The sequence below is a fragment of the Maylandia zebra genome, linkage group LG6 (assembly GCF_041146795.1).
Source record: "Maylandia zebra isolate NMK-2024a linkage group LG6, Mzebra_GT3a, whole genome shotgun sequence".
Taxonomy (NCBI): Eukaryota; Metazoa; Chordata; class Actinopteri; order Cichliformes; family Cichlidae; genus Maylandia; species Maylandia zebra.
In genome coordinates, this window is record NC_135172.1 from 28,441,082 (window position 1) to 28,466,705 (window position 25,624).

Here is a 25,624-nt window from a genome sequence, read left to right on the forward strand (position 1 = left end):
TCCTTCCCTCAGCAGTTTTCCTCAAAGTTGCCGTATCATGTTAACTCCTGGTCCCCTCCTACTATTGTTGCTGATGTTGCCGTGTCATGTTTAGCCCAGTTTTTTTTTTGTTGAGGCTGAGTTCCTGTTTGTGTTGAGCTGGTGGTGGGAGGAGGAGACTGAAGCGGATCGTATAAAGAGAAGCGTGAAAGCCAGCAGAGCACACAACTGCACTGGACATCCAGAGAGAAACTAAGGGCACAGATCAGACTTCATTCTTACTGGTGAGTCAAACGAGATATCATACTTTAAATTTGACAACCTTTTGTCGATTTATATCCACAGTGTTCTCACCATATCAGAAAAGGATTTATGCTCTGTTAAAGTACCTTTCTGACATCTTTACTGTCCTTTACTGTTTTTTCAGGGGCACAATGGAAACCGAGAAGAAGACGCATACAGCAGCAGAGCAGATGACCGACAGGTTAGACTGAGCTGCTGTGATTTTATTAAGAACCTAAATCTTCTTTTCCGCTCCATGCACATTTTTCTTTTAATGTCTGGGGATAGATTTAGTTTTCAATCAGCTCTGTGACATCCAACACATATCTCAAGTAGCAGAATGTGTTTGGGAAGCTTATGAGCTACATAAACATTTCTAATCACAATATCATAATGGAAGTTTACTTTGGATGCACATATTTGCCCTACATGTTTTCTAATGATTACTGCTCTTAGCCTTGTGTCACTGCCTTTATCTTAGCTGCAATACATTAAATGTTGTCTTTCTCTTCTAATTGTGATCAATTTCTTTTCTCAGGGACTTGTCTGAACAAATAAAAAAAGTGACTAAGGAGAGTCACGTTAGAGCAGAAAACACAGAACTGATGCTGAGCTTCCAGAGGGGAAAGGTCACGCTTCCGCAATATAAGGTAATATTAAAAAAAGGACAGCACAATTGTTTAAATAATCTTACTTTTGTGGGGGTCAATACCAAGATTTAATGGCTTTGTGTCTCTTCTTCTTCAGCTCCTCCTGTGTTCGCTGTATGAGATCTACCAGGCTTTGGAGGAAGAGCTGGACAGGAACTCGGACCATCCGAGCGTCGCACCTATTTACTTTCCTGCTGAACTGGCCAGGCTGAAGTCCATTGAAAAAGATCTGGAATACTTCTATGGTCAGGACTGGAGAGAGAAGATTGTCATTCCTGCAGCCACTAAAAGATACAGCCACAGGCTCAGACAGGTATGTTTTATTTAAACCTTCCATGAATCACATGCATGTTTCTATCTCTGCTAGGTGATGGTCAATTAACACTCTTGATAACTCCATTACCATTTTTTAGATTGGCAAAGAAAACCCTGAATTCCTGCTTGCCCATGCTTACACCCGGTATCTGGGTGACCTGTCTGGGGGACAGGTTCTTGGTCGGATCGCTCAGAAGTCCATGGATCTGAAAAATGGTGATGGTCTGTCCTTCTTTGCCTTCCCTGGGGTGTCCAGCCCCAACCTGTTCAAACAGCTCTATCGCAGCCGAATGAACAGTGTGGAGCTGACAGAGGAGGAGAGGAACGGTGTGCTGGAGGAGGCTGTCAGGGCCTTTGAGTTCAACATTCAGGTAAGGAGGTGTGATAATCTAGGAAGGACAGATCGTAAAGCAAAAGTGCCACTCAGAGGGCAGCTGAACCTTAGATTAGCTCCATCTTACACTTACTAATATTTAGCTACAGCAGCTGATAGATGCTCTGTTGTTTGTGTTACAGGTCTTTGAAGATTTACAGAAGATGCTGACTGTCTCTGACAACAACCTGCAGAGCTCCATGACACAGTCCAAGCCAGTAAAGGCGAGCACACTCCACATGTCAGAAAACATTTACACTTCCTCGCTGCTCAGGATGGTCCTGGGACTGTTTGTGGCTCTGGCTACTGTCAGTGTGGGAATGTACGCTTTATGAAAAGAAACTCAAGAAATACTGTGAAATGAAGTGTTGCTGTTGAGGTTTGAAATCTTTGCTTTGGTACTGTAAACCTAAAAGCAGAAAAATCCCCACCTGATTATAACTGTAAGATTTTAAAAACATGTACAGATCACAAAATACTGTGTAATATTCATGTAATTTATCCATAGGAACCATTCACACTCACACATACGTACAATAAGTGTAATAGTTTCTGAATCTGTTGCACTGATATGCCTTGTGGTTGAAAATGTGCAATGTGTGTGCTTTAAATACTGTAAATATATATGAACCTTTTAATAAAATATTCTGCTGAAAGAAAATATCTCTATCGTACTGTATCGTGAAATTTTCTGCTTTAGTACAGTGATCATGAAGTTCATTCTAGTAATGAGCATTACTCTGCTGATGTTGAGGGTCCAGCTGGTGGACATGTCCACTAATGTTCTGGCACCCGACCACATGCCTGCTGTTCATTTGGCTCTTAGTCATACAAGAGTCTGGATGCGGGGAGCAAGTCCTTTTTATATGATTTAAACACTAAATAAACTCACTTGCTGGCAAGCCACCCACAGCACGCTTAAGTGTTTTTGCCTCCATCAGACTAACATCTGCTTAACAAATGTTGCAAGCTAAAAAAAACCCCCTTATTTCAGTTTTACTCAGCCCAAAGTGATATGTTTAAACTGTTTGTTTAAAACATAAATCATTTTGCCTGATAACGATTATCGTCTTTTTTAAAGTGATCCTGAGTCATACATTTCTAAACTTTCTAAAGGTGTTTCAGCATTTTTCTTTGGACATTGGCTGCAGTCCAGTTTTCATACACAAATAGTTTCTTTTTGATCCATGGATCATTCAAGCATAAACAGGTGACTAACTAACAAACCAGTTTTGTGTCTAAATGTAAAGACAACTTAACAAAGAAACCAATTTGTTCCCATTTCCTTAAAAAAAGCTTGATGTATCTCAGCATGGTGTGAAATGTGTCTATAAACAATATGAGGAAACAAGAAGACAAAAGAAGAAATAGCGTGATTAAAAAAAGCTATCTACAGCAAATGAACAAATAAATGCCACGTCCTTAAAAAAACAGGAAGAAACTCAAGCAGACCTCACATAGGGCATAAGAGATATATCTAGAATTTCAGTTGATCCATCTGCTGCTCACTATAGCCTCATTAGAAATGGTCTCAGTGAAAGGGTGGTTGTGAAGAAGCCATTCCTAAGGAAGCAAAACAAAGTGAAAAGACCGAGGTATGTCAAAGTACACAAAAACTGAAATGACAATCAGTAGCAATCAGGTTTTAAGAAGTGATGAGTGATCAGTGGCGCTCTTTCGTGGTTTGGGGCTACATTTCAACCAGAGGCTTTGAGGATCTTGTGAAAACTGATGAATTTATGAACACAGCAAAGTGCTGTAATACTGTCTGAAAAGCATCTAATTGCCAACGGCTTCATTTTTCAGCACTATAATCAGCAAAACAATGCAAACGCACTATGTAGAAAAATACACAGTGGAACTGTCACTTTTGGATTAGCCTCCCCACAGACCAGACCTCAACATTGTTAAAGTACTGTGGGATCCCTTTGAACAGGCAGCTAAGATACAAAAAAAAGAAGAGCTTTGAATATCCTTCAAGAAGCCTAGAGAACTATTCCTGAAGACTATGAGAAATGACAAGATATTTGAGTTCAGATTATGTTAAAGAATAAAGGCGATCATACCAATATTAACTTCCAAGCTCATAATAATTGTACTGACATTTTCTATCTGACTGTACTTGATTTGCAGTTACGTTTGTGCATTTCCTGTTTTTCTAAGAAAACACAAAGAAATGAGGGCTGACTCATTCTGAGCTGTGACAGTGATGACACATTCTTTGAAGCTTTTCATGTAAAGGCGTAGACAGCCAATCCACTTCAGGGATTAACTATCAAGTTTTAACATCTTGCACACTGTCTATACTCAGTGGGCTTAACTGTTATCAATACGAATCAGTCATTTATGGAAATAAATTATTTTAGTGCTCAGTTAAACACAGAAGACTATAACGCAGTCATATGCAATGGTGTTTGAGATAAATACATGCTCTGTTCCTTAAGGAATCTAAAGATTTATATAAAACATGATAAATTAAATTTAGTTTTGTCTGTTCCTTAAGTTCTAACCCACTACCCTCTCCAGCTGAGAGGTTGAGAATGTGTTTCAATACAATATTTAATGCAGAAACAAAACATCACACTTGTATAAGATTTGGTATCCACTTTTATTGTGGTTTCATGGATTTCCTAAAACCTGTGCACTTGTAGCACAAGTCATAAATCAAAAGACAGAATGACTGTTGATTGTTAACAGCAGCCAGATCACATTTCTGGCTTCATCCTAGGCCTGTTTCATCGTGACACAAATCACTACATTGCTGGTATCTGCCTCCTCCTAGAGGACAACTAAAGAAAAACAAAAGTAATGTCATAAATGATTGTACTTCACAGGAAATTGGCTTACCTCAACCTTAAAAGGCACAGTATGTGCACAGTAAATCACAAATTTCCTTTTACAGTCATACCGTCAATGTGTAACAACTGAAATCATGCTTTACATTGAAGATACATTCCTTTCTACTGCTGTAGCTTCTGTTTTTGCCATTTCTCATCTTTGTGCATTATGCAACGATAACTGACAGCACATGTCCAACACCAAAAGCATAAAAATCACATTCCATTACCAGACGTGGAAGCTTTGGAAATGCATCACTTGCTCATTTAGAAGGCATTCGGCGCACAATCCAAAAGCTTCAAACAAGAAAAGGAGCGGAAACTACATTACATTTTACAACTGAGGGGGTTAACTCACAATGTTAGCTTGACATGACGATCTCTATCCAACAACCCATAAAATGCAAACATACACACATAGAAAAAACACCATTATCGAAATCTACAAGCTACACAGTATCAGGTGACAGACATCTTATCTCAAGGTGCTTTAAGGGTGATTGCACGGTATATTGTGTCTTTGTTATTGACTGTAAAGGACAAACTACGGGTTGAGAGCACAAACTTAAGGCAAAGCAAAAGCTGAGGATTCATATTGTGGGAAAGCAACAGAAACATTCACATATAGTCAAAGCAGCTAAAATAAAACTGGAGTAATTTTCAAAATTTGCTCAAAAGCTGAATTGACACCATTTTATCTCATGGCATAGCTTCAGGAAAGTGTGATTTGTGAAGTTTTATGTATACTGATGTATGCTTTTCAGTAGAGAGCATTGTGTTTAGGTGACATTCAAGATCACAAGTTTACTTGGAGAGTGCAGTTACTTCACTTCATGTGTTCACTGGAAATTCTGACAATGATTCCCACTTGATCAAAACAATTATGCATTTCCTCCATTTAGAGAACATGCTACACATCACACATCTTGAAAGAGGGTGCAAATTACACAAAGGCAAAAATAAGTGTAAGTCATATGAAAGTGAAATTACTGTGCAGTAATATTTTGCTACTTGTACAGCTCCTTCATTCGTTGTATTTGGCACATCTTCCTTCTGCCAAAGCATGCTTTCCAAGTCTGACTAGGTGCATTTCAGGCCTACAGAGTGTGCTGTAGGACACAGTTGTTTACTTGTGTGTATTAACAAGCACCCAACAAACATCTGCATCATGCCACATCCCCTCATCTATCTGTTGGAACAGCTATGACAGTTTTGGCTAAAAAGGTGCATTACTTTTAGGCAGAAGCAGCCACCAGGGGCCGCTCAGTTGGTTTCGTAAGTAGACAGCAGGGCTGCATCTACGGGCTCCATGCAGGAGGGGCAGGTGAAGGAACGCATCAGCCATGGGTCGATGCAGTCCACGTGGTAGATGTGAAGGCAGGGCAAAAACCGAATGGGGTCGCCATATTCAAAATCCAACATGCAGATGACACATCTGGAGGGGAAAAAAGTGAAAAGATTTACCAATACCCGAAGACTTTGATATATTACAAAAAAAAAGCATCTCAAAATACAATCAATAACTCATACGATAACTCATCTTCTGTGCTGTGCCATCATCTTAGCCAGAGGTTGTTTTGTTGCCCCAATGTATAAATCACAGCAATGCTCCTGGCACTTAACAACTTATATTATATTACTCTGTTTGTGCCAGGGGACCCAATTCTTGGTCCCCGCAGAAGAGCTAACTCGTCAGGCCAGGACTCTGCAGTCTATTTACACTTACAGGCCAGTGGCCTCTCTTTCAATGATGAGGATGTACACATCCCGGACAGGGAGGAATGCTAGTTTGTGAGAGGAGTCAAGGAGGCCATTTATGTGAAAAGGGAAAGACCATCTCTGAATCGAGAAGGGGGCCTGAGGGTATATTTTTCACCATCTTACATTGCTGTGATTGCTGCTTTGCTCTGAACTTTGACAGCCTTTTGTGTTACTCGCAGCAACAACTCCACCTCATTGTTAGTCCATTTAAAAAACTCAGTGCTTTTCCTCAACATTCTGCCGCAACGTTTCAAAGAGCCGGAAAGTAAATAAGCGGCAGAGAGAAATGAGGCAGGTCGAATCTTCTTGTGCTTCACGCATGCGCTGAATTGGAATGTAAGTGTTTTCGGCCGTTTTAATGTGGACGCACAACTCTATGAAAATGACTGAAAACGCTAGTGTGGACGCGGAGCGTTTTCAGACGCTGTTCTCAAATCTATCCGGGCTAGTGTGGACGTAGCCTTAGATGAGTGACGAAATGTTTCTCCCACTGAAAACGCTACGTCCAGAAGAACAGAATCAACTTTTTGGGATTTCCTTACCTGGATGATTGAGCGTGCATCAAGATGCGAAAGCTTTGTGTTCTTGGACAGTGGAACTATTCAAAGATTTCTGAATAAACTATTAGTAACTGCAGTTCAAATGGGGAAATCAAATGGGGGAGGGGGGGGGGAATCAAAGCGATATGTAAATTGAAACAAATGAGAGTGCCACCATTTAAAACTCACTCTTTAACTTTCTTCTCAGAGGCGTCAGAGCCTGGATCAAAGATGCCTTTGGGAAGATGCTGGATGAGTCCTATGCGCTGTGCGATGCGGACTTGCTCCTCCTCAGTCAGCTGACTGGCCAGACGGCTCTCGCCTGGGGTGGGATGGTACACTGGCACAGCCTGAGTGCGCTCCTTGAAATAAATGAAAAGAAGACAATTCGTGTCATCTTTGAAAGGGTGATTTTATATTTCCAGTGGCATCAGAAAACCTGGGACCAGATAAAGATATTTTATTTATTTCCTTGTGTTTTCATATGTTTCTAAATTACCTGAATCTTCATCTTCATTTAAATTAAATTAAAAATTTAAATTAAAATATGATACACCTGTATATCAGAGTTCCTTATGCTTTAAATGTCCAAGACTGAAACACTGAGCAAAAGCAGATTCTGTCTCTACAGATACAATCTAAATAAATGAACCCTCTAGCACTGATTACTGGACTACAAGCTAACCATCTTTACAATTTTGAGGGCCAAAAAGTGCATATACGCTCACCAGTCACTTTATGAGATACACCTGTTTAACTGCTCATTAATGCAAATATTCAATCAGCCTTTCACATTACTTTGAATGTGGCATATTTGTTGGTAACAGGCAGGTCTGAGCACTTCAGAAACTGCTGATCTACTGAAATTTTCCCATACAATCATCTCTAGGGCTTACAGAGAATGGTCTGAAAAAGAGAAAATATCCATTGAGCCACAGTTCTCTGGGTCACAATATCTTGTCTATGTCAGAGCCCTTGGCATAATTTAAACACCACAGCCTATCTGAGTATCGTTACTGACCAGGTCCATCCTTTAATGACCTCAGTGAATTTGCCTCAAAGTTCAATTCATCTCAAACTGCTTTCTTGATCAAAAGTTCTCTGTACTCACATGGCCTCCACAGTCATCAGATCTCAATCCAATAGAGCACCACATGTGGTGGGACAGGCAAGTCCCATCATGGATGTGCAGCCGACAAATCTGCAACAACTGTGTGATGCTATCATGTCAATATGAACCAACATATCTGAGAAATGTTTCCAGCACCTGGATGCAACAAAGACTTAAGGCAGTTCTGAAAGCAAAAGTAAGTCCAACCCAGTACGAATAAGGTGTACCTAATAAAGTGTTCAGTGAGTGTACATTTCCAAGCATTATAATGTGTTTGCATAATTTCTAGATTTTCAGGTCCACTATTAGGAGACAGGTTGTGTTGAGCCAAACACAAAAAATCGGTTTTGTTTTTTTAAATGTTTACTTGCTTATAAAGTTAAATGTTAAAAAGCCCTAAATACATTTAGGCAAGTTTCAGCCTGACTTATATATCCGTGACAAAGTGGTGCAAAGGTTTGTACCGTCACCTCTCAGCAAGACGTTCCTGGTTTTCTTGATAATAAGCTGATGACATGAACTAGATAAAGGAACCAATGTTTTAGGATCGAGATAAAGATTGTCACATTGCAAATTATGCGTATACACTGCACAATGTTTTATCCTTTTTTCAAAAAAATATAAGACCCGAACACAAATTATGACTGTGTTTCTAAAATTTTGTAGCAGTAATTTGACTGTGGTATTTACTTTATTCAAGCTTAATTTCTGCATGGTGCAATCTGATCCTGAAAGCTGCGCTGCACAAACTTCAGCTTCCAAATTTAAGATAACAGCAATAACAGCCTCCACCACTAATTAGACTTGAGGGTAGGGGGATTCAATTGTCATGCTCTGGACTCCCCGGGCTGTATTTCACCTGAGACCCGGGCTGCTCTTGGTATGGCGGCGGGGGCTCTCCGGGCAGACTGCCTCCCTCGGAGTCGTTCAGCAGCGACAGGTCATCCGCACCTTGTGAAAATAGACAGTTCCCCATTGAAATGAGACCACCATGAGACTGTCACTTCTTTCTAATGCTGACAGACTCGGCGCTCTCTCTAAACGTTAGCTTGGCTAGCTTTTAGCTGACAGCTGTCATTCGGCGGGGAGCCTTATTTACGGAGAAGCGCTGCAGCTCGTTCGGACGCGATAAACGCCCAACACTGAGCGATACCGTGGCTTTAATAACAACTGGCGACACAAATTTTAACTGTATCAGCGAGAACAATTCTGTGTGTCCGACCGTACGCTATGTTTACAAGAAATACGAGCCGGAACTATATCACCAGGAAGTTTTCTAAACATCAAACATTAAACTTCCGGTAAAAGCTTCAAATTAAAAGTTGAGATGCGAGCTTTGCTGTAAGTGTTGATGGAGAATTATAGACAAGATCAGGAGTTGCACTGTGTCTTTGTGGATCTACAGAAAGCATATGTTAGTATACCAAGATCGGAGCTGTGGTACTGTATAAGGAAGTCAAGAGTGGCAGAAAAGTATGTGAGGGTGGTGCAGGACATGGATGAGGACAGTGGTAAGGTGTGCAGTAGGAGTGATGATAAAGCTTAAGGTTAGGGTGGGATTGCATCGGTGATCTAAACCCTTTCTTGGTTACAGTGGTGATGGACATGCTGACAGATGAGGTCAGGCAGGAGTCTCTGTGTACTATGATGTTTGCACACGACATGATCTGTAGTGACAGTATGGAGCGAGTGAAAGAGAGCCCGGAGAGGTGGATATATACATTGAAGAGAAGAGAAATGAACAACAGCTGAAGCCAGACAGAATACATTTGTGCTAATAAGAATAAGAAAACAGGTGGAAAAGTGAACATGCAAGGAGCAGAGGTAGTGAAGGTAGTTGAGATACCTGGGGGATCATCCAGCAGTGGACAGTATGTGCACAGGAGAGGTGAAGAAGATTGCATGGGCAGAGTGGGGCAGGTGAAGATGATTGTCAGGGTGATTTGTAGCAGAAGGATAGCAGGAAAGTGAAATGAAAGGGAAGGTTTACAAGATGGTAGTGAGACCTGCAGTGATGCATAGCTTAGAGATGGTAGCACTAACAAAAAGACAGGAAGCTGAGCTGGAAGTGGCAGAGCTGAAGATCTAATGCACAGAACACAGTGCAATAGTTACACCCTTTTGTACATGCTCTACAGAGAGAATAGCAAATAAAATAGTTTTACAATTTAGAGTAACATATAAATCATGAACAACATTGCCATCCTCTATGTAGCCGGTGTATCAGAAAAACTCAGGAGAGTCTTTTCCAAGCATGACATCCCAGTATACTTCAGACCCAGCAACACACTCAGACAGAAACTGGTTCATCCCAAAGACAAAACTCCTAAACACAAACTTAACAATGTGGTGTATGCTGTACAGTGCAGTGAGGAATGCCCAGACCTCTACATCGGAGAGACCAAACAGCCACTTCATAAACATATGGCACAGCATAGAAGAGCCACCTCCACGGGACAAGACTCGGTGGTCCATCTGCATCTAAAGGACGAAGGTCACCCTTTCAAGGATAGCAATGTACATATTTTGGACAGAGAGGACAGATAGCTTGAAAGAGGAGTAAAAGAAGCCATTTATGTCCACTGTGAGCGACCATCTTTGAACAGAGGCGGTGGTTTACGACACCAACTGTCGTACATCAACAACATCAACAATCCAGTTTTGCGATCCCTTCCCACACGCCATAACACACTCACATCCTGGGCCATCTGACCTCAGGAAATCACATGATAGGGTGGGGCTAGATTTCACAATGAGCTCACCCGAAACCTTGGCTGATTGTGACCTACAGCCATTTTCACACATTAGCTCATGTGATTAGGTAGAGGATCCATTGTCCCTCTCGGTGGGTTACTCCCACAGAGCTTAAATCTGGGACTTTCCACCATTTTACCCTAGAACTGAAGAAGCTTCTCGGATCAGAGGTGAAACGTCTTCAAGCCACTTAAAGAAGTCCAGATGCTTTTCTTTCCAAGCTCCTTAGACTGTAACCACATAACGTCCTTAACGATGAATAAAATATTCAGCTTCTGACATAACTGCATTGGGTGAAAAAAATAAATAAATAAAACGCTTTTATTCTGAAGGGCATATATTGGTTCCTGTCAAGTGAACGCGAAGAGAGAAAGTTTCGTCTCATTTTTTAACCTTCTTGTGATAAAGAGCTGGCCAATGGTAAGCGAGCGACACATCTTTCTTTCACCAATTAACAAGCTAAACGTTTATTGAGGTCTATATTTTTATCGTAAAACATTAAGCTTTGCATATAAATCAAAACCTGCTATTATCTGGATTGATGTTTGAAACTAACGGACATTTCAGGGCGAAGGCTGCAGCTGGGGTAGACAACCTAGCTACCAAACAACAACCAAAACACATTAAATTCTGCTCTAGATGACCGGACTCATTCGATTTTACAAATTGATTTCTTTTGCGGTTTAAAATAGGCGTTTGAGGTGTTGTACGCGAGCAGGACCGGCCCACATTATGGCCGGGAAATCTGCTACACAGCCGAGTTGTCCCACCATCCCCAATAACCTGGGGATGATGGAACAGCAGCCTGGGTCTAATGTGCCTCCGTTACGGTACGGTATGGCCACCATATACACTCCACAGCTCATACTGTGTGTGGCCCAAACACATAAAACATAGCTACACATGGGGAGCTGGTTTCTCTCAGCCGTGGCAGAGAGTGGGCTGAACCCCGAGAGAAAAGTGTTCACACCCCGTGTGCACATACACGAAGCCACTTTATATGCTCGTACTGCTCTTACCCTCTGTTATGGTCGTACTTTAATGTCATCTGAGCCATTTTCATTCAGTTTCATGTTGCTTTGTTGAATTAATTGATCGATTTTACTCTATAGAGCCACTTTATTGCGTTATATGTTCATTTTTACAGACGCTTTTTATTGTATTTTATTTAGATTTTTACGTATCGAGCTTATCGGATTATATTGAGCTTTACACATGTCATTGAGCTCCATGTAGATTTTTTCCTTTATGACTTCCTTTATTATTTATTGTGTGTGTGTGTGTGTGTGTGTGTGTGTGTGTGTGTATTGTTTTCATTTTGTGTTGTTTTGTACTATTGTCTTCTATTTTGAGTGGATGGAGCTATTTTACTTTATTGAATGTATTTTTTTCGGTAGCACTTTATAATAATATAATAATAAGTGCTTAATTCCTCGTGTATATAGCATTACTCCTTAGTATGCAATTTTTAAACACAGATACATTATTATGACCATGATTATGATCGTGATAATTACTAGCAGTCACTTAGTAGCAGTGATAGCTTTACATAGTTACACCATGTACAGCAGTGATAGTTGTATATGGTGTAACAACATCAGATCAGGAGGATTATGAAGGCACGTAGGCTGATGTTCATTTTCCTGATGTTTCATATGACTTTTGTCATGTGACTTTGTCTTGTTTTGCCCAACTCTTGTTCTTCTATAAATGCCAGGCAAATGGACGATAAGCTGCTATTTGCTAGCCTGTTTTTGTTGTTTTGCATTGTTTTGTCCTTTTGTCCCATATGTGTCAAAGTGCACATTTTTAAGTGCTGTTTGATATAAAAAGAGTCAAAACTCAGGAGAACAAGTGTGGATTTTATTTCCTTGTTCTTTTACTTGTGAAACAACCATTATGATGGACTCAAAGTCAAATACTTTGCTTTTGTTTTTTATTTATTTTTTATTGCATCCATACATATATTGTTACCTACCTAAGCTTAAATTTAGATTACCATAATTATTTAATATGCCACACTAAGGTCTCTTTTTCAGAATATGACTAACCCAAACAATATCCATTGCTAAGTTGTGCAGTTGTTCTTGGTGATTGAATGCATTTCAGTTCTGTAAGTGTTGGGAATAAAATAAACAATATTTAAAGAAGCCTAATTGCCCATTATACATCGTTCCTGTTATAAGAAATTCCTAAACTACCAGAAATAGAGACCTGAAATCATTGTCAGTAGTCGCAGCTACAGAGACCCACTGGTGCTGTTGTGGTAACTCGAGTCATGTTACAGAATTGCCTGCCTGCACATCAGACTGTCTCTAATGGCACTTCATTCATTTAGGCCTCGGTTCAGCAACCCCCTCCACCCCTTCCACCCCCTCCACCTGTTACTTTGGCTTCTGGAAAGCCTCCATCTTCACCGTGCCCTCAGCATGCTGCAATACCAATACCTCCTGAATATCCTCCAGTTCAGGAGACAAGTGGATCATCGCAGGCAAATTTCTCAGAGGTAAATGTCTCCCCCACAGTCTGTGGTTATACTGACATGAGACCCTTCAAAAAGTTTCATGATTTAATCTCTCAACATCCAGAATGGATCATCTCCACCCCTGCAAAATGGATTACAGGTTCCACCATCGCAAGACAGTGCAGGGCCTGAGCTGTCAGATGGTGATGAAGAAAATAAGCACCTCCCAGTGCAGGAAACAGACCCTGCACCGCAGACGTTAGCCCAACAGGTCAGTTGTCTCTGAGCAGAAACTTAAAAACTGATTTTCATTATTAAAAAGACTAATTAGATTCCATCTTCTTCAGAGTTCTGGATCCAGGGTGCCCAATGAAGCTGACGCTCAGGCAGGTGAGAATGGAGAGGAGCGCATGCCCTGAGGAGCTTCAGTTACTTGCTGATACTTGAAATTTCAAGCAGTTGGGATCATTTGAATGTCATTATATTGCAGTGAACTTCTACTTTGTCTTTTTAATTTTAGCTAGGCTCTACGAAGCGCTTTGCTATGTGTTTCTCATTCAGTCATAAAAACGTGTACTTCATGAAGTTCATGCCTTGCTTATGGAATTTGCACATAGTTAAACTACTAGCTATTAGAGACAATCCACTTACCTACCTTAGCCACTCCTGAACAAGCCAAAGTACATTAAAATCATTAAAGTACCTCGGTGACCTTGACCTCAAGGTCAGAGGTCAAGTTTTCTGAAAATCTGGTGAATACAATAACCAAAGAAGAAAGTAATGATTTTCAAATCTATACTATAGGTGCATCTACTAGGAGGCTGAGGGTAGCATTAGCGGCCATAAGTATTTTTTCCATTATTTTTAATTTATTGAATATGAGGAAAGAAAATGTCTAACTTTTCCCCCAGTTTACCTTTCACAGGCAGGGATATATTACTGGTTGAAGTAAGGAAAATATTTTGAAACTTGATCAAATCGATGCCAAATCATAGGAGTTTATGATTCATAATTCTAAAGTCATTTTAATTTATTTATGATCTTAAATCTTTGAAGTGATCAAGCAGTCATCTGATGCCTCGTGCTCTTTGGCACTGTAACCGGTAAGAAGTGCACTATTGCCATGTGGGGAAAAGAAAAAAGCTCACCAGCACATGCACTTTGTCAGAAATTTTTAATGTGGTTGTTGAATATACCTCAGTGATGTTTTATTTCTGGTTTACTTTAATTTGTCATGACTTACGCTGAAACACAGGACCATACTGCACATACTTAGTGTGAACACTCATTTGTAAAAAGTCATTACCGTGCAGCGTATTAACCAACAACGTTTTGCTCAAAAATAGTATTTAAAAACTAATTTTGGTCTTCCAAATAAATTATTGTCATTTCTTTTTATCTGTTTGTATCAGTGTATTTAACGTTATGTTCGTGTGCTAATGTGCTTACTGCTGGCTGGACAGGAATCCTTTCCTGGAGTATGAGCTAGTAGCTCAGAATACTTAAGTCAAACTTGCAGCTGCAGTGCTTGAAACCTGTAAATGTATCTTTAAAAAAAACCCAAATATTTAAACACTGTTGAACCAAATTTTGTCCTTTTTTTGTCACTTGCCCTTTTTTTTTTTTTATTAAACTTTTTCTTGTTTTGAACACTTGCATTACTGTTTTTGAAGGAAGGCTTGACAGTGTTTGGTGAGTTCCATAATGCAGCGGTCCCCAACCCCCGGGTTTGGTACTGGGCCAGGAGAGTTGAAGCTCGGGTGTTAAATGTATGGTTTTCAGAGTTTTCATCGTTAACTCGGTTTCCCTGGGTCTTTTCCTGTGTTGTAGTTGTGCGTCTTATTTTCAAAGAAATATTTATGCATTACCATAGCGACCAGAGAGCATTAAGGGCCAGAGAGGAGGACGTTACTCACAATGTTGTTGGCGCTGCTAATAAAGTTACAAAATTACACAGTGAATTTGTGTTTATTATCATATTTACAAAATACCACCGTTTTTTTTCTTGGTCGTATCATTTTATTTTGTTGTATTTATCCGCGACACCTTAAAGGCCGGTCCGTGAAAATCTTGTCTGACATTAAAACGGTCCGTGGCACAAAAAAGGTTGGGGACCACTGCTTTAATGAATGCAACAAAGAGCCTGCAGGCCCTGCTAGCAGCTCTGTGAGGCTGTACCACTGCGAATCACATTGAGTGAAATGCGAACGCTCAGGTCACAATGCTATCAATCTGGTTTTTAACAAGTATAACGTTTAATAAGTTTCCCATCTCATTTTAGACGGGGACCAGTGCAGTTAAAGCTTTAAAGATGATCCATGTCAGCAATACCAATATTCTTTCTTTGCACATTTTGCACCTCTATACCAAAGTTTCAAGAAATCAGCTTGATGGTGTTTTAAGAAAAAGGAACAGCGCTGACAACATACTAGAAACTGGAGATAAAAATGACATAAATAAATTTCTAACTTTGTTATAAAGTATTTAGTTTGCAATTATTTTGACCAACTAATTTCATAACACGACATGAAAAGTGATTAAATAACCAAATTCAGCAGTTTGCCCTCTGGGCACTACTGACATTCCACATTTGAATCTGGAACAAAGAGGTGGGGCATGTAGCCTGAATGCTTTCAAATTCCAAACACCCTGCAAAGAGACAAGTTATTTTTTAATGTATGCAAGTCCAGTTTAGAAACACTAAGGACTGAAGTATATTAACAGCTGTTCCTGAGGCATTTCTTTTATGCATTATCCTACATACTGAAAGAATGACATGGCACAGCAAGATGGTACAGTCAAGAACATCCTTTTTATTCAATCAGGTGCTGCTCTTCTCAAACTGTGTTTTTCTTCTTATGGAAAAGAAACTGTAATTAACACATGCATTTCACCTAGAGCTCTGGGGGTGTTCTCACAAAGAAGTGGTGCTGCACTGAGGGCATAGACAGAGGCATAGAAGACTTGGGAGTGAGGGGGCCTAGGGTGCTGCCTAATTCACCATTAAACCATACACACTTAAGAAGAAAAAGAACTAAAATAAACAACAGAACAAAAACACGGATTAATCCTGCATGAGGTGGTCGGAGGAGAAAAATGGAGGGACTCCCTGGATCCTCAAAAATCTGAGAGATCAGGTTCATGCTGGCCTTTTTCTATCTGGTTGATGTGTGGTGAATGGCTAATACTGCTGTGGGTTTCCATGTGTGAAACCCACTGTAAAAATAGCAATAAAGAAAAAAAAAGAGATTCACTTTATAAGATTGGTTAAAATGGATGTGGGATTTATGCTGGTAAAGCATCGCCCCTCTTTCAGCCTCATGCACGACAAGTCCGGTTATAAGGTGCTTGTAGCTTTCATTTTACAGTCCAAGGCATACTCAAAGAGAGCCTAAACGACAGCATACCCTGATAGCAAATATGAAAAGAACTCCAAATTAAAAAAGGAAACAAAAAAGAGGGAATAAAACAAAGCCAAAAAATAAATACCTTAAACAAAAAGAGCAAACTCTTATCCTAGCCCATGCAGCCCCTTTCCAACTTCCCAAAGCAGTTCATCTATCCCTCTCAACCCCATTAATCTTCCCCTTAAACCTCTTGAACCCAAACCCCTGAACCACTGTCGTCCCTTCCTCACCCACCCAGGGACACCCCCAAAAGCCCGTCAGCGTAATTTGTTCACTTACATTAGCTGCTGAATGGAGAAGCTGAAGAAGATGGGTATGGTAATACAATGTGAAGCATACAGACAAGAATAACATGTGAGCTAACTGCATTCTGCTCAGACAAAAGTTTTTCGGCAATATTTTTTTTTCATCCTCCCAACAGCAGAGAGGGCAGGAGAGAGAGAGAGAGAGAGAGAGAGAGAGAAAGAGAGAGAGAGACGAGAGTGACAGACACACAGTTACAGACTACTCCAGTGTCTAAGAGAAAACAGACAGTGGAGACAGAGGGGAAGAAAAAAGCAAGAGCTGAACGAGAACAAGTTTTTTTGCCTTTTCAATTTTTTTTCTCATTTATCAATAAAAAGTAAAGAACTAATTCACACCAGTTTCCTTTCGTACTATATATATGTATATATATATATATAGCTTTGAAAAGGAAGAGAGGATAGAAGGGAAGGAACAATGGAGGGAATTCATTTTCGAAGCCGGAGGAAAGAGGTGCCCCTGATCGCTGAATGGGTGATGACCTTTTGCCTCCTTACAGCACTCAGGGGCAACCTGCTACCTCAAGCTGTTTCAAGGAAAAAAACAAATGAAAAGAAAAAAAGGGCCATCTTGATTACAAAATGGAGTCTGTGAACAAAAGGCACTTTCAAGGGACAACCTTTAACTGCTGGGAAACTATACACTACAGCACAAGCACTATAAGAGTCATTTACAGAGGAGGGGGTGGAACAGGGGAGAGGCTCACCTTGCTGCCTGTTTCACAAATGGCTCAGACCTCATATGTATGCCAGATTAAAAGCTTCTTTTACCCCTTTTCTGCTAACTGTACAGAAGGTCTCGGTCCACTTCAACGTCAGGTGTCTCAACACAGCCTGCTGAGCTCCATCCAACTCCAGATTTAGAAACATACTCGGATGATAATGGGAAAAAACTGATTTTGGGATGTGAAGTATCTCCGCAGTACTGGGAGAGACTTGTCATGTGTCAATGCCAATGTATGTGATAAAATGAATTAACTGGGAAGGTTTTTTGTTTGTTTTGTTTTGCTGGTGAGTTTCAGGCAGTGCGCAGGTAGGTTATTTAAAGAGTTTCTTGGGCTCGACAGTATAGGTTTGCTTTATTTCTTCTAAGGGTTGAACCAAAATGCCTTTTGTGTCACAACCTTAAGGAATAGGAACCTCTCCCCCCACTTAATACAAATAGAAGAATACAAATAGAGAGAGGAATAATGCAGTTTCCTAAATGGTCTGTTATTTTTGTTCACTCATTTATAATAGTTCTGAATGTACTTTATAGTGTTAAAGCACCAGTTTTTCATCTGATGATAGAGATTTTTTTTTTCTGAAGTTGTGTACATTTTTTTTTCCTTCAGCCCTCCCACATTTTTATAAACAAATGATTACACATATAACATTAAAAAAGAGACAAAGGAAATAAAAACAAATACCCCCAACTTACAAAGACTAGGATTTCTCGTGGCCCTCTAGTTTAGAGTCCCGGAGCATATGGACTTGAAACAAATACATTTTTTTTTCTCTTTTCTCTTAGCTTTCTTAAAAATCTCTAACAGACAAACACAATGATCTACCCAATGCATTGCACGTGGCTCAATCGACACATATTTTTCAATAATAATACTTTCCATCAAAAAACAAACACTTTTTTTTTCTTCAAACCTACTGTCGATTTTTGACATGTTCATCTAGGTATTATAATGCTGCGCAGCAGATGGCAATGGCGTGTGTCGTTTAATTCGTATTGGTAACAATATGGTGATGTTACTGAAACAGGTCGTGGGGCGGGGTGGGGGAGGGGGGTAGTGAGGGGGGGGGGGGGGGGGGGGGGGTGAGTGTTCAGAAAATAACTAGACTGCCAACAAGCTCGTAGTAAAAGTTACAAAGGAGCATATATCATAAATATATATGTATAAGATCTCTCTCTCTGTTTTTACAAAAAAAAAAAGAAAAAAAAGAGTTTGCAGTCCTCTATAAAGATCTGTCCTAGGCCAATGATTTCCACATGCACCAACGCTACCATGCCCATGTAGCTTTAGCTTATATGTGGGAAGAGAACCTGAAGTCAAGTTTATTACTAATTGCATGAAGGGAATACAGAGGCACTTCCATATATTGTTATAGTCTCGATATATGGTTTTAGTACATAGAGCTAATGTTACTAGAGAGGCTGAGAACGAGCCCTCAGCCCTGTTTACTATCCCTGCAAAAACAGAACCAACAGCTAGGCAGTCCAGTTATTTTGTGAGGTCGGCTTTTGTTGGATTGTGTCATGACAAAAAATAATACCAACAGCGATTTCAGTGTGAACATTTACATAGAAAAATATGTCAAATTAAAAATACAAATTTTAAAATGAATGAAAAACCATTAAAAGGCAGTTTGGAGAACCAGTATAAAGGCTTCCCTTTATAAATTTAAACCAGGTTGTTGGTGGTGTTATTTTATATGTGCATCTGTGTGTGTGTAATCCTCTGGGTTTTCTTGTGAATAGACTACGGGACACGGGGTGAAGCAATGCCAGGGTTGCGTGTGATGAGCTGTCGTTACTGTGCTGTCCATACATGAGAAATTTGAGAAACTGCTGTTTCCATTTTGCTGAAATTCGAGCGTGATACTATGTGTTACTGCAAACTAAAGAAAAATGTTATGACATGCAAGAGAAGGTTAAAACAATCCAGCCAGAGACAGAGACAAAACCAAAACCAAATCTGGAAAAAGAAAAAAAATCGCAAGTAAACAACTACAAACAAAATTAAAGCAAATAATATGAAGCCGATGCTGTGTGCGCCTTATTGTAAAAGCAATATCTATGGATTAAAACAAGATGATTTTGTGAGTGGTTTTGTGACCGACTTTACTGGAAAGGTTGGTCTGCATGTGCTGCCTGCAAGCTTGCATGTGTGTGTGCATGTGAGTGCTGTATCTTTCAGGGCCTGATGCTAGCACAGCCCCCATACCTGCAGCCTCGATTCACTTCTCTAATCGCTCATCTGACCATCAGTGTGCAATACTGTTCATCCCTTAAAAAAAATTAATAGTGCATAGGTAAGGGGACGAGAGAGCAAGTGTAGAGTTAGTGTTATGACTATCTGTGTGTTCACCTTCTTGCCTTCGTGCCTCATGGCCGTCGTTTCTCCCATAGCAGGACACCCTGGTACATTGACAGGTAAACAAAGACCAGCCACTTAGTGCATATGTGTCACACCATTGGACTGGATGGTGTCAGCATGATTGGCCAATCCGAAGTGAAAGAGGCTCAGGGCTGAGCAGATGAAACAGTGGGGTGAGGGGACACTCAACTACGAGGCTGCAGTTACAGCTTTGCCCCTGACAAGCACCGAGCTCCAAGTGGGACAGGCTGTGTGGGGTGGTGAGTGTCAGGTGGGACCATGTACCTGGAGGAGAGATATGCAGATATGGAGGCGTGCTATTTGGGTGGCAATCTTTACAAGTTGCACATCTGACTTCACCATTTACCACTACTTGTTCTTTTTTGGATCTCCCAGCCAATGCATGGAGTTTCATTGTGGAGACAACAAAATGGAAAAAAACCATTAAAAAAAAAAAGAAAAAAAAGAAACAAATGTATAATTGGTCATTTGTCAGTTTGCCATATTGTGTTTCCTTTCTGACAATTCACGGTGTGTGAGACAGTTTCTCATCTTCTTCTTCCTCCTTGCATTCTGAGTCTGTCCACTCAATCTTGTTGAAGACTCCTGCGCAAAAGGGGACGAATGTTCCTGTTCAAATCGTGTTGAATTGGGAGTCCTCTTGGGGCAGCGTGGGGTTTTTCGGGGTTCTGTAGTAGTACTTTGAATAGTGTTGGCGAGAGAGAAAGACCTTTTAGTGTCAGCAGTTTGTTCTTTTTCAGCGGCGATGTGTTTGTTTTGTCAAATTTCCAATTTTCATGACACAATTTTAGCTGTTGATTCAGAGAGGCCTTGTCAGAGGAACCAGGACTGTAAAGATAAAAAAAAAGAACATAAATGTGTTTAGTTTTTCAACTCCCATCACCACAATTACATTTTGATTAAGCCACATTAAAAAAAATTTTTTTTGTGTGTGCAGTGTGCAGTGAGGAACACAGAAGAATACCTACCAAGCACATGCACAGAGACATGAAAGAGCATAAAGCGTTATGGACTATGATGACAGAACAGCATTCTACACACAAGTTTTAATCCTTGTATCAATCAACAGTTTATGTTGAGGACATGTGCAACAAAACCTCAGTGCTATTGGTGCCAGTTATTATTATATCATTGATTCCCAACCTTGTGTTCAGGACTCCAACAACATATCACAAAATCAAACTGACAGGAAAAATATAACAAAAACATATTTGTGAAACGTCAAATTGTGAATATTTTTTTAGTTGTCTTTTCTTAATAATAATTTTTCTAAACTATTTATAATTTCTCCTCTTTTATTATTTTCAAATAATTAAATTCTCTCTGACTGAACAGTTTACAACCAGGAGGTATAAAATATACTGATTTGGTTTGAAGGCCTGATGCTGAACGGGAACACCAGGTATTTATCCACTAGGGGGCCACCTATTACCCCTTTTCTCCTTCACTTACAGTACTTAACTGAACTCAGTAACACACGGTGTCACAAAAGTTACTACCTTACCACTTGCTGCTTTTAAGAGGGCTGACTCAAGCTTTTTTACTCATTAAAAACAGTTGTGTTATTACAGAGTTACAAGTTCAACTAGGGCAGCATCTTTTGTGTCAGTCCTAAAGACTTTTCATTAAGCAAACACGGGACTATTGCTGTTCTGTCATGGGCAACCAGTTTACATGTAAGGTGATCGTCCTGATATGCCTCTGCTCTGTGGGCCAGAGTCGGCTCAGGCTACACTGTAAAACTACGGAGGGCAGCTACTCTGGGGATCCAGTTTCTGAGTTTGATAAGACGGCAGAGCGAAGGCTTTGGCACAGACCGAGCTGTTCTGGCTGCCTCTGACATGCCTCGGCCCGGTGAGAGCAGAGACTCACGGCACCTTCGACAGCAAACTCTGTCCCCCCCACCCCACAAAAAAAAAATCTGAAAACCCAGAGAAAGTTTCAAAACCCTTAAACCTCCATCTATTCTCCACCACTCTACCTTACTTTGGTGTTTGAAGATAATTCCTCCTCCTGGCTCCAACTTCCTCTAACCCCCTTCTTTTTTCCCCTCTCTCACTTACTCTGGCTCTCTCAGTGCAATCCTTGGCAGTGGAAAGTGACCCCCCCACTCCCACCCTCACGCCCCCCCCTCTTCAAGTCCAAGTTCAACTGCCTATGACATCATGTCTCGTTGCTGCGGGCAACCAGACAGCCAGGACGTGACTGTGGAGTGCAGCGAGCTTCAACTAACCCCCTCTCTCTTTTTTCCCTCCCATTCTCTCAGTCCCTCTTACTTTTCCATGCTTGCCGCCCCCCCACCGCCCAACTCTCTCTTCCTCCTGCATAGCTAAGGTTTCACCACCAGAGAGCTCCTCAGACCAGCTTTTCTCTACTTATTGCTCTGACGGCAGTGGGAAGACACTCTCTCCTTCTGTCTTGGCTAGTTGGCTAGCAGGCACCAAGGCGGGCTGGCAGGACTATCGTCTGAACCTCGCCATATGCCAGAGAACAGCAGGATAGGCAGAGACCTCTGTTACTCACTCTGGCTGACACTGTTGCTGACCTACTAGGCTCAGTAACTGGGAGCATTTGCCCAGGTTCTCGCTGTGCTTGCTGTAAACCCGGCAGAAATGTTCAAAGTGGACATTTTTCAATAATGTTTGATAAGCAATTGCTGGAGATAATAAGCATTTTGAACAGATGTAAGCTGTTGTAAAAGCCCTGTTGTTTTTAGGAGGGAAAATGAGGGGCAAGAGATTTGGCACAGAGTTGAAGTGTATGTGCATATGCGCTAACACACATTTGGATGGTGTTTGAATCTCCCCTCGGTGCCAGAGCTACATCTGTAGGAGAGTGGTGCAGGTGGGGAGCTTGAAACTAGTAAAGGGAGCAGCAGGAGGAGCGAGAGGGAGAGAAAGAGAGAGAGGGTGGGCTGCTGATCCACAGGGGAGTGAAGGGGGGGGGGGTTAAGCAGAGCTGTGCCGAGGAGGAATGCAGATTGTTTCCATGTGTGGGGAGGACAGGACAGCCGAGTTGGCTGCAGGCAGGTGCGGTTAGCCCCTAATGAGAAAAGTTGTGTTGGTGATGGAGTAGGCCCAAGACACTACAGCCCAGTGGCAGAGCACAGCCAAAGCTAAAAAACCACAATGTAGTGCACTACTGGCCTCACACGCTGCACTAATGCACACTGTGGGGCCTTGCAGAGATAAATCAACACTGCTGGAGCTGAAACTAACTGGCACTGCTTACAGTCACTGTGGGGAAGCTACTGTGGTATCAGCACTGTAAACCAATACTGAAACTAAAGGCCTTGATACATGGGCAACACTTTATTAAAATGTAGCTGAGCAAATGGGCAAACAGTTGATGGACAATATCTGTTAAACGTTGAAAGCTTATAAAACTTTTATAAACTAAGCTTGAATCCATGTCCGTGACAGCTGAACAACCCGATAAAAACGGTACGATACTCACGCTAAACTACTGACCCTGAGTAGAGACGGTGTGAGGAAAAAGGTATGATTGGCTTTCCGCAATACTTATATCATTTATGCTGCTGGGGTCGTGTGCTGAATAACTGATCGTAGCACGTTTTCGGTGCACAGCCATTGTCTGAGTATTGCCTCTGTATCACGGCCTTCACCCTGAATGTCATGCTTGTCCATTTAAACCATGGAAAGTTGTATGTGTGCACAGGACTGTGCAGCGTTAGGCTTGCAGCGGGTGGTGAGGGAAAAGGAAGAAAAAGACATAAAACAGAGGGGGAGGAGGAGGAGGGAGAGGTGGATATGTGGATGTTAATTAAATGAGGGAGGTTGGCGGGGTACCTGGGTCTGCTGGGGGATATTCAGAAAGTTGTCCCGTGTTCCGATGCCGACAAACCGGTTGGGAGCTGTGGAGCCTGGCGTGGAGTATGCTATAAACAGAGAGATACAAGTGTGTACATGCTTTTACACACACACATACACACTCAAATTTCTATATATTTAATCTACACTACTATAAACCTGCTTAGGCTCTTGCAGTATATCTGTCAAATAAACTGGTGGGAAAGGGTCAGGGATACTGATTCTGTATTAGTCACATGGGTGATTTGTTCATGCTGTGGACAGGTTCACTGTTATTCAACCTAACCATTTAATCTGTGGTTAAGAAGGGGGCATAATGTAATGATTAGTGCTAACATGGAGAAGCCTTCTGTTAGCCACAGACGCTCCTCAGCAGCCCCTGGCCTCAATAACAAGCCACAGTGATCACAGAGAACCACGAATGATTCACTGTAGACTTGATAAAAAGTTGGTCTATGGAGGAACTGTACTCATCATCACTGCTCCTTTTGCATTTAACAGGTTCACAGGAGCATCTTGCCTACACAGTGACACCACTAAAGAATGCCACAGGATCAAATTTAGGGCAGTTGTGCTCACTGGACTCCAACATGAAGGCTGAGTAAAATCTTTACTGTGCATGGCTTGAGTGAGTTGAGGGGATGGGAATGTGTAGGGGTGACAGCGACAGGGCTGGAAACTGATGCATGACTGAGGGTGAGAGTGTACCGTGTGTGTGTGTGTGTGTGTGTGTGTGTGCGTATGAGTTTCATGGCTGTAATTAAGATATCTTGAGAATTAAAGACAAAATTAGAGGGGAAAGAAAAAAATACACTGATAACAGTCACTGGGATGAGAAAAGAGACGGAAAGTACGATATTTATTTATATAGATTTTCATATAAATAAATAAGAGTGACATGTTAATCTGTGAGAGCTGGAAGGAGGGAGGGGAGAAAGACTTGATAGGACAGGAAGAGGAGAAAGAGTTCAAACAAAAAGAGGAGAAGGTGCCCCGTTGCTCCATCCAGTGCCCCCTCTTGGTGTGCCTCTCCCATGGCCCGACTCTCGTACTGCACCTGTCTGGGTGGAACCAACCAAAGCCTCACCACTCTCTGCCGACACTCCTTTCTCCCACTCCCCCGGTATAGCACTAATTAGATAAGTTTGATTAGATTTCATCATTCATGTTTAGAGAGATGGGTTGTTGTTCTTGTTATACTGTGATTTTCATGTTTTTTGTTGTTCTCAATTTTTAATTGTTGTGAGATTTGTGTGAAGGTGGCAAGGGGATTGGGTGGGTAAAGTGGGGCATGATGTTTTTTGGAGTCCACGCCAACTGCCCTAATTTTGTTCCCTTAAAAAGAAAAAAAGAAAGAAAGAAAGGAAAAAGAAACAAAGAAAGGAAGGTGTGATATCAAATAAAGTAGAAAGCAAAAAACGAAATGAGAGAAGGGGGTAGATTGTATTGCTGCTGTCACAGACAGACATGCAAAGTCTGCATTGATCAAAGGCTTGCAGCTACAGAGGCAACGTGCACAGGGCCCTGCTCTGCTCTGCTCTTCCAAACTACAAAACACATGAAAAAGAAGGGAGAGAAACTACACTGCCTCTTGTGGTGCTAGCAGGAAACCCAACACCAGAGAAAGAAAAATAGAGAAAAAAAGACTTCAGGATAGGGAAAAGTAGGAGGTTAAGGTGGTTTGCAAAGACATGAAGAGAGAAAAGGAGACTGAATTTCAGAGGAAGACAGAGAAAGCAATACAAAGGAACCTGACAAGGGATCTCTGGTTTGGCAAAGGCGTGGCTTCTGCCTTCTCAAAATCGGTTCTTGCTGGTTCTGTACAGCAGAGTATATTGGCAGTCAAAAAGATGATAGGAGAAACAGGACTGAAGCTCTCGGGGCTGCTGAGTGTTTGAGTAGATTCCATC

General features: G+C 41.2%; 4 protein-coding genes across 15 annotated transcripts in view; 2 read left to right on the forward strand and 2 right to left on the reverse strand.

Annotated features, from left to right (window-relative positions):
* The first annotated feature begins 116 nt into the window (after window positions 1-116).
* hmox1b (heme oxygenase 1b) lies at window positions 117-2,262 on the forward strand. Its single transcript, XM_004567853.5, has 6 exons — window positions 117-263; window positions 407-463; window positions 800-911; window positions 1,009-1,224; window positions 1,325-1,597; window positions 1,743-2,262. Exons 2-6 carry the CDS (start codon window positions 414-416, stop codon window positions 1,932-1,934), a joined length of 843 nt encoding a protein of 280 aa, XP_004567910.1. The 5' UTR covers window positions 117-263; window positions 407-413; the 3' UTR covers window positions 1,935-2,262.
* Window positions 2,263-4,674: 2,412 nt separating this feature from the next.
* On the reverse strand, window positions 4,675-9,121 carry rnf11a (ring finger protein 11a). Its single transcript, XM_004567852.3, has 3 exons — window positions 8,707-9,121; window positions 6,926-7,098; window positions 4,675-5,871 (listed from the first exon to the last, which is right to left on the reverse strand). Exons 1-3 carry the CDS (start codon window positions 8,821-8,823, stop codon window positions 5,700-5,702), a joined length of 462 nt encoding a protein of 153 aa, XP_004567909.2. The 5' UTR covers window positions 8,824-9,121; the 3' UTR covers window positions 4,675-5,699.
* Window positions 9,122-10,917: 1,796 nt separating this feature from the next.
* LOC101469898 (uncharacterized) lies at window positions 10,918-15,017 on the forward strand. The gene is made up of 4 exons (XM_004567851.4): window positions 10,918-11,021; window positions 12,940-13,107; window positions 13,190-13,336; window positions 13,413-15,017. Exons 1-4 carry the CDS (start codon window positions 11,019-11,021, stop codon window positions 13,482-13,484), a joined length of 390 nt encoding a protein of 129 aa, XP_004567908.2. The 5' UTR covers window positions 10,918-11,018; the 3' UTR covers window positions 13,485-15,017.
* Window positions 15,018-15,858: 841 nt separating this feature from the next.
* The window catches only part of LOC101467845 (nuclear factor 1 X-type), a 110,592-nt gene continuing 100,826 nt past the window's right edge, over window positions 15,859-25,624 (reverse strand). For 11 of the 12 annotated variants that reach the window (XM_076885028.1, XM_076885031.1, XM_076885030.1 and 8 more), the window contains 2 exons: window positions 23,694-23,782; window positions 15,859-20,712 (listed from right to left, as the gene is read on the reverse strand). In XM_076885028.1, coding sequence (XP_076741143.1) covers window positions 20,698-20,712; window positions 23,694-23,782 — 104 coding nt within the window. In that variant the 3' untranslated portion in view covers window positions 15,859-20,697. The remainder of the gene's footprint in view (window positions 20,713-23,693; window positions 23,783-25,624) is intronic. The other variant, XM_076885033.1, reaches the window with a different exon arrangement.

What these genes read in the sequence shown, in the direction of transcription:
- hmox1b (XM_004567853.5), top strand. Translation starts at nt 414, where the DNA reads ATGGAAACCGAGAAGAAGACGCATACAGCAGCAGAGCAGATGACCGAC. An exon ending in GCAGAGCAGATGACCGACAG is followed by an intron (nt 464 to 799) that starts GTTAGACTGAGC and finishes TTCTTTTCTCAG; the next exon opens with GGACTTGTCTGAACAAATAA. An exon ending in CCTTTGAGTTCAACATTCAG is followed by an intron (nt 1,598 to 1,742) that starts GTAAGGAGGTGT and finishes TTTGTGTTACAG; the next exon opens with GTCTTTGAAGATTTACAGAA.
- rnf11a (XM_004567852.3), bottom strand. Translation starts at nt 8,823, where the DNA reads ATGGGGAACTGTCTATTTTCACAAGGTGCGGATGACCTGTCGCTGCTG. An exon ending in AAGAGCAGCCCGGGTCTCAG is followed by an intron (nt 7,099 to 8,706) that starts GTGAAATACAGC and finishes ATTTATTTCAAG; the next exon opens with GAGCGCACTCAGGCTGTGCC. An exon ending in TCTGAGAAGAAAGTTAAAGA is followed by an intron (nt 5,872 to 6,925) that starts GTGAGTTTTAAA and finishes TTTCCCCTCCAG; the next exon opens with ATGTGTCATCTGCATGTTGG.
- LOC101469898 (XM_004567851.4), top strand. An exon ending in CGCAGGCAAATTTCTCAGAG is followed by an intron (nt 13,108 to 13,189) that starts GTAAATGTCTCC and finishes CTCAACATCCAG; the next exon opens with AATGGATCATCTCCACCCCT. An exon ending in CGCAGACGTTAGCCCAACAG is followed by an intron (nt 13,337 to 13,412) that starts GTCAGTTGTCTC and finishes CATCTTCTTCAG; the next exon opens with AGTTCTGGATCCAGGGTGCC.